The 7,453-nt window shown below is 55.5% G+C and overlaps 1 protein-coding gene across 1 annotated transcript in view; it reads right to left on the bottom strand.

Moving 5' to 3' along the window:
• Window positions 1-362: 362 nt before the first annotated feature.
• The window catches only part of LOC144719028 (ras-related protein Rab-37-like), a 28,355-nt gene continuing 21,264 nt past the window's right edge, over window positions 363-7,453 (bottom strand). Inside the window, exon 9 of the mRNA XM_078594760.1 lies at window positions 363-6,973. Coding sequence (XP_078450886.1) covers window positions 6,868-6,973 — 106 coding nt within the window. The 3' untranslated portion in view covers window positions 363-6,867. The remainder of the gene's footprint in view (window positions 6,974-7,453) is intronic.

The raw sequence follows: 7,453 nt of genomic DNA, 5'->3' as shown, positions 1-7,453 counted from the left end.
ATTTTGCACACAGACTCGTTGTGCGTGACAATTTATTTTCGTGAAAATTTTTTTCCAAAATTTTACACTTTTTAGGAAAAAATAAATTATATTTAATTAGCAATTGATTAATGGTAGCAGGCAATCATCTGACCCATAGGTGGCAGCCATCTCAAGCCAGAGGACGAGAGGACTCTAGCCGCCACGCATATAAAGGATTTATAGTGAAAAAACTTTGTTTTTACGGGTTAATTTTCAAGGAGATTGGCAAGTGGGGTGCGGGTGGGTGCTGCATCATGCGTCACGTGTCTCCGTGCGTGGCAGTCTCTCAAACCCGAACACGCCAGGGGCGGCGGCAGCGGCTTCAGACTCGACTCGGTGCGTTTTTGTAACAACAAAATAACCATTTAATAAGTGCGCTTTAACAAAACGGTATAGAACAATCTCAAGTCACGAGGTGCAGCAACATCCATGGAACGATATTTAAACAACTCTTAAAAACGAAACCCTCCCCCCTCTCCGCGCGCTCTCCTAGTGCAAATCACGAGATGGCGACAGGAACTGGGGTCCATTAAACACCACGACTGGTGGGAGGAAGGGGCCCGGGACCCCCAAATACAGTGATCAAAGGGGAGGGGGGGGGGGTTAGGGCAGACCCCCATATTAAGCAACGTAGCCTTTGGTTGGGGGGGGGGGGGTGAGAGGAACCAGGAGCCACACTTGGACCCAAGATCCTCGGACGGAGATATCCTCTCCCCAGCCACCCATCCATCTGCACCACGAACCAATAGACGCACAATTGATGCGCCCAGAGCCCTAGCCCCACACGCACAAGACCACGAACCACCCACACTGCAATCCACAATCATAATCACGCACGATCACCACCGAAACCAACGCGCGGGCTCGGTTGCGGAGACGGGACGCGAAAGCCACCACAGAGAGAGAGGGAGAGGCCGCGTTGCGGGCGTGTGTGCGCGAAACAGCTGATGGGAAAAATGTTCCCTCGACATCCCCCCCCCCTATCTCATCCTCCCCCCCGTCTTTAAGTTTCACATCCCCGAGTGTGAATGGGCATTCGTGCAAAAACTGGAGGTGTTTTTCTCTGGAACCCGCCGCGTACGAGTTTTGATGAGATTCGCACAAAAAAAGCAGTCTTTCTTTTCGACCGGGAGCGTAAAACAAATGTCAGCTTAACAACGCACGAGCCCGTTCCGATATCCGCGCAGGTTCAACCCAGGGCCGCATGTTGAACCAGAAACCTTCCCCCCCATCCCTCGTTAGGCCCTGCCTACTTTTACACAGCCCCACCCATCATTTTGGGTAACCCCGCCCATTGAATGGGTTGTCCCTCCCATTACCTTGGCTACCCCCGCCCTTTGACTGCGTCATCATCATCATCAGTCGGGCATGCGGCCGAGAACATTTAAAAACAGGACGCAATTCAACTCTGGCTTAAAAGGAAAATGACAGGCGACGTTTCTGGCAGTGGCCCTAACTCAACAGCACAATGACCCAAACCGTTAATTCACCATGTGCTATGAAGAAGGGGAATTACCCCAAAACGTCAACTGTTATATACGATTCCTTTCAAGGCCACAAGGTAATCATTGACGAATGTGCTGAGCTCACCGGGTTTCTTTGTGCTTGTGGACCCGCTGCCATCACCAAACAACTGGTTTAATCAACAACAACAAACTGGGAGGAAAACTAAATTACGCGGGGTGACACCAGGACGTCCGAATCTGAAGCCACTGGGGAAGTTCGGGGTGGGGTAGCTTTGGGTGTCGTCCCCGCGCTTCAGCATTGAATAGCGAAGGGAAACATTCCGTTCTAGATTTGAAGCTTTCGTGACTGCAAGGATTCCTATTCTTAGGTTTTTTTTCGGTAAAGTCACCTGAAGACGGAAGCTTGTGTTGCCTCCGAAACGTCGTGATTTTTATTTTTTATTTTACTTTTATTAATTGTAATTTTTTACCGACGTGACTTTACCGAAAAAACCGAACAATAGGAAACACTCCGCTCGAGACGTCGTTCGTGCCACCCAACAACCATCGGTGCGCAGACGAAAGTCCGTGGCCATCGGCGTAACGCGTTCCCTCCTTTACGATTTTAATGAACGGATTGCTCTCTCACTCTGCACTCCCTTGCTGCATGATCGACTGAAAGGGAAGCACGCGCTACCTTCAAGGTGTTGTTGTATTCGATCGGCCCCTGGGACTCGAGCCCGGTTGCTGTGGTGGCGCTGGCGGCGGTGGCTGTCGTCACGTTGGCCCACGTGTCACAGTGATGCTGTGAGCGAGGGATGACTTGGCCACTTAACGTGGCACAATACTTTGAAAAAAAACATCACTGCAGCACCGGCGTGGTAGCGTGGTTGGCTTAGGCCCTGGCGCGGAGAAGTGCAGTCTGGCCTGCTGTAACGGCGTGTTGTTTTCAAAACGCGAATTGGATGTAACGCGATTCAACACTCGATCATCGCGTGGCGAGCGGAAGAGGGGCGCACGGGTGGTGGCAGCAGTCCCACGTGACAATTCAAACGGGTTTACGGCTTGAAACAAGAACAAAATACGAGGCCTGAATTCATTCGCCGCCCCATCAATTCAATGGATTGTCACGATTCGATTCAAGGATTGATTGTTTTATGTTGTGGCCATTGCGAATGTAAGTGGCGTCTCGCGGTAGCCATGGCTCACATTAAACCCATTTACGAGGCGTACAAAATGTACGGAATGGATTTTTACGCGCATGGCGAGCATAAGAATGAATTCTAATCGATGCATTGTTGCACGACATCCTGCAATCCGGTTATAATTGGCAACTTTTACTTATTCTTCAGAAGAGGCTTGAGCCTGGCTTATCATGACAGCTTTAGCCAGATCGGTGGCCATACGACTGTAATTCCCGCCACCTCCGTGTCAAACGCGCTGGGAGGTCGCTGTAAGAATCGCCGAGCTTAGACCGCCGCGCCATTTCAAAACAGTGGAAGCAGTTTCCCCACGACAGATGAAGCCAGAGCGAAATGAGATGGTGACCCGAAGCGTCACAAAAGCACAGTGCTCACCACAAACAGCAGCAGCAGCAGCGCCGCCACCAACCGCTCATCGCTCGAACCAGAGCCACCGACGGCCTCCCTCGCAGAGGGTGCGACCCCTCCTGGGAGGGGTCACGACCTCTACTTTGTACAGTTCCATCAGACTCCTCAAGGAAGTTCCCTCGCCGATGCGAATTAACGCAAGGGCCATTCCATTCGAGACGAAGGAGCTACGCAGGTCCGTCGCTCGCCTCCATCACCCAGATCCATCCGAGATCCCTCACTCATCCATTGCAGATCATTCACTGCTCCATCACCCGGTTCCATCCCAGATCGAACACTGCTCCATCACCCAGATCTCTCACCGATCCATCTGAGATCCCTTACTGATCCATCCCAGATCCCTCACTAATTCTTCCCCCACATCCCTCACTGCTCCATCACCCGGTTCCTTCCCAAAGCTTTCACGGCTCCATTATCCCAACTCGTTTCCGGATCCCTCCCTTCTCCGACAACTCACTCGGTCGCAGACACCTTCATCCAACACCTCAGTCGGCTTCCTCTCCCAAGTGGTTTCGGCAAATCTCGGTCGGCTTGGACGCCGTCGCGCGCAGAGCGCCTGTGCTCACGTGACCATGCCGCCCTCTGGTACCACTGGCTCCACCGGCCGTCTGACCTCATCATCGTCATCACAGCCATGGCCAATCCACTGCCTGATGAAGGCCTCCCCCAAGCCGTCATCCTCACGGCAGCGGTTTTTGGCTTCGTCATCAAACAAAGGCGGTCACTGCATCGCGCGCTTTCAGATGCGCTTCTGCGACCGTCTGGAACACTCTTCCCTCCGATATTGGGAAACCACTGGAGCTATGCACTTGTAAATCGAGATCAAAAACTAATTTCCTTAAAACTTTTTTGTGGTTTGTTGTCCTTCCCCCGCACCTCCGATCAGCACGGTTGCTACGTATGGTGCGAAAGAAGTTCGACATACATACATCTCTAATGAACCTGCGAATTCACGTTGATACCCACACACAAGGTAAGTGGATGCCCTCACAGGCGTGTTCCCTCTCTCGGCTGCCACGAAGCTAATAATGTAAATCACGAGAATACCACCAGGTGAGCCGAAACGTCAGTAGCCACTGAGGAACACCACCTTTCAAGAATGCCGAAGCAGGTACAGTAGTCACACGTTCAAGTATTAAAGCAAGCAATTGGCTGGCGCGCCTCGAACCGTACTTCAAAATAACATGGACCGCAAACCGGCCATGTGAAATGTATTTGACTTCACATTTGCTCGTTTTTGATTTGCACTCACACAGCTGTGATTGCTTGCTTCGAGTGAAGCGGCCGAGCTGCCAGTTATCTTTTGTTTGTCTCGCTGAGCCAGGGTTGGAAATCCGCTCGCGAAGGCCGAGGAGGCCACGGCAGCACGAGGGCAAGACAGAGACTCAAGGCGGCAGGGTGGAAGGGCGCACGTGGCCAAAAAATTAAATAAAACTGCATCTCGTCAAGTCAACGGTCCGCACCGTCCCATGCGCAAATGTCGTCAAGAGCTAAGGTGGCACCGTGGGCATTGTACACACGAGCGGGCGGGCGTATGCACGGGTACGACGAGGCCGCGAAGGGCTCCGGGCTCGCCCACCGTACCGGATGCTGCGAGTTCCCGCCTGCACGAACATCAGCGAGAGCTGGCGCTGCGAGCCTCCGATGCTGCGCCACGTCCAACGGCCCAAGCGGCACGAGTCGAAAGAGCGTGGCGGACACTCCGGCGCCCTGGCACGAAGCCTGGCACGGCACTGAGGGCATGTGGCACGTGAGGGCATGTGGCACGGAGCTCGGCGTGGTGCGTGGCACGGAGCTCAGCGTGGCATGTGGCACGTGAGGGAGTGTGGCACGGAGCTCAGTGTGGCATGTGACGCTGAGGGCGTGCGGCGTTGAGGGAGTGTGGCACGGAGCTCAGCATGGCGTGTGGCACTGAGGGAGTGTGGCGCAGAGGGAGTGTGGCGCTGAGGGAGTGTGGCACTTTGCTCAGTGTGGCGCGGGCCATAGCCGCGCTCGGCACGTGGCACTGGGCGCAGGGCGGCATGGAGCGGGGAGCGGGGCGCAGGGACGTGGTGAGACGCGGCACGGTCAACCCGGCGGGCGACCGCGGTAAACTCTCGGCGAGGAAGGCGCTCGGCGAGTGTGCAGTGCGTGTGCCGGTTGCACAGAACGTTCACGGGGCGTGGAGCGGCGTGCACCGCGTGGTCGCACATGGGGTGGTGGGCTGCTCTTGATGTAGTCTGCTGTCTGTGGTGTGCTCGGTGTGGTGTGCTTGATGTTGCATGCTGTTATGTGGCGTCTTTGGTGGTGTGCACGGTGGGGTGTGCACGGTGGGGTGTGCACGGTGTGGGGTGCATGGTGTGGGGTGCTGTGCTTGATGTCATATGCTGTCTGTGGTGTGCTCCGTGTGGTGGGCATTGTGTGGTGGGCATGGTGTGGTATGATGTGCTTGATGTCGCATGCTGTATGTGGTTGTGCTTGGTGTGGTGTGCACGGTGTGGTGTGCTTGGTGTGATGTGCATGGTGTGGTGTGCTTGGTGTGGGGTGCATAGTGAGTTGTGCACGGTGTGGTGTGCATGGTGTGGTGTGCTTGGTGTGGTGTGCACGGTGTGGTGTGCATGGCGTGGTGTGCTTGGTGTGGGGTGCATAGTGAGTTGTGCACGGTGTGGTGTGCATGGTGTGGTGTGCTTGGTGTGGTGTGCACGGTGTGGTGTGCACGGTGTGGTGTGCATGGCGTGGTGTGCTTGGCGTGGTGTGCATAGTGAGTTGTGCACGGTGTGGTGTGCATGGTGTGGTGTGCATGGCGTGGTGTGCACGGTGTGGTGTGCACGGTGTTGTGTGCTTGGTGTGGTGTGCTTGGTGTGGTGTGCTTGGTGTGGTGTGCTTGGTGTGGTGTGCTTGGTGTGGTGTGCACGGTGTGGTGTGCTTGGTGTGGTGTGCTTGGTGTGGTGTGCACGGTGTGGTGTGCTTGGTGTAGTGTGCACGGTGTGGTGTGCACGGTGTGGTGTGCTTGGTGTGGTGTGCACGGTGTGGTGTGCTTGGTGTGGTGTGCTTGGTGTGGTGTGCTTGGTGTGGTGTGCACGGTGTGGTGTGCACGGTGTGGTGTGCAAGGCGTGGTGTGCACGGTGTGGTGTGCTTGGTGTGGTGTGCATGGTGTGGTGTGCTTGGTGTGGTGTGCTTGGTGTGGTGTGCTTGGTGTGGTGTGCTTGGTGTGGTGTGCACGGTGTGGTGTGCTTGGTGTGGTGTGCACGGTGTGGTGTGCACGGTGTGGTGTGCACGGTGTGGTGTGCACGGTGTGGTGTGCATGGTGTGGTGTGCTTGGTGTGGTGTGCATGGTGTGGTGTGCTTGGTGTGGTGTGCTTGGTGTGGTGTGCTTGGTGTGGTGTGCTTGGTGTGGTGTGCACGGTGTGGTGTGCTTGGTGTGGTGTGCACGGTGTGGTGTGCACGGTGTGGTGTGCTTGGTGTGGTGTGCACGGTGTGGTGTGCACGGTGTGGTGTGCACGGTGTGGTGTGCACGGTGTGGTGTGCACGGTGTGGGGGTGCTTGGTGTGGTGTGCATGGTGTGGTGTGCATGGCGTGGTGTGCATGGCGTGGTGTGCTTGGTGTTGTGTGCTTGGTGTGGTGTGCTTGGTGTGGTGTGCTTGGTGTGGCGTGTACTGTTCATGGTGTGCTTGATGTGGTGTGAACTGTTCATGGTGTGCACGGCGTGGTGTGTACTGTTCATGGTGTGCATGGCGTGGTGTGTACTGTTCATGGTGTGCATGGTGTGGTGTGTACTGTTCATGGTGTGCACTGTTCATGGTGTGCACTGCTCAGGACGTCAGGCAGCAGCTGGACTTGTGCTGTGCTGCCTCCACGTACTCCTTGAGCTGGAACTTGGGCTCGTCCGGCTTCCCCAGTTCACGCTGCTTCAAGGCCCTTTGACAAAGACAAAGATCCCCCGTGTAGCCTTAAGAGACCGTTGGGGCAAGTGCTGTTCGCGAGCCGCGCCTATGAAGGCCGGCACGGCACACGAAGGGGGTAGGTGGCCAGCATCACGCCAGGCCGCCTTTGTCTCCCCAGTGGCGTTGTTTACACACCGCGCCAGGTACTCATTGGAGGCTGAGTTGACCCCTGGTAGGCCAAGGACTTGTTCAGATGTTCGTCACCGATATTGGTCGTGCGCTATGGCGTGTACTGTGCGTTGAGCGATGCGTCCAAGTGCCGTGATATGCTACGGGGGATCTTTGTCTTTGTTCACATTCGTGCACATGCCGTTGCGGCACACATTCTGTGCGTGCTCGTGTGTGAGTGCGCGTGCTCTTGAGCGTGCGAGTGTGGACGCACGAGTGCGTGCATGCGTACGTGTACATTAACAGCACTTGCCCCTACAGCCTGTGTAGGGAGTGGTAGGGTAGC

Source organism: Lampetra planeri, chromosome 5 (genome assembly GCF_965212315.1).
Source record: "Lampetra planeri chromosome 5, kcLamPlan1.2.h2, whole genome shotgun sequence".
Classification (NCBI taxonomy): Eukaryota; Metazoa; Chordata; class Hyperoartia; order Petromyzontiformes; family Petromyzontidae; genus Lampetra; species Lampetra planeri.
The sequence above is the reverse complement of the archived record's forward strand: the minus strand, read 5'-3'. Positions and strand labels throughout refer to the sequence as shown.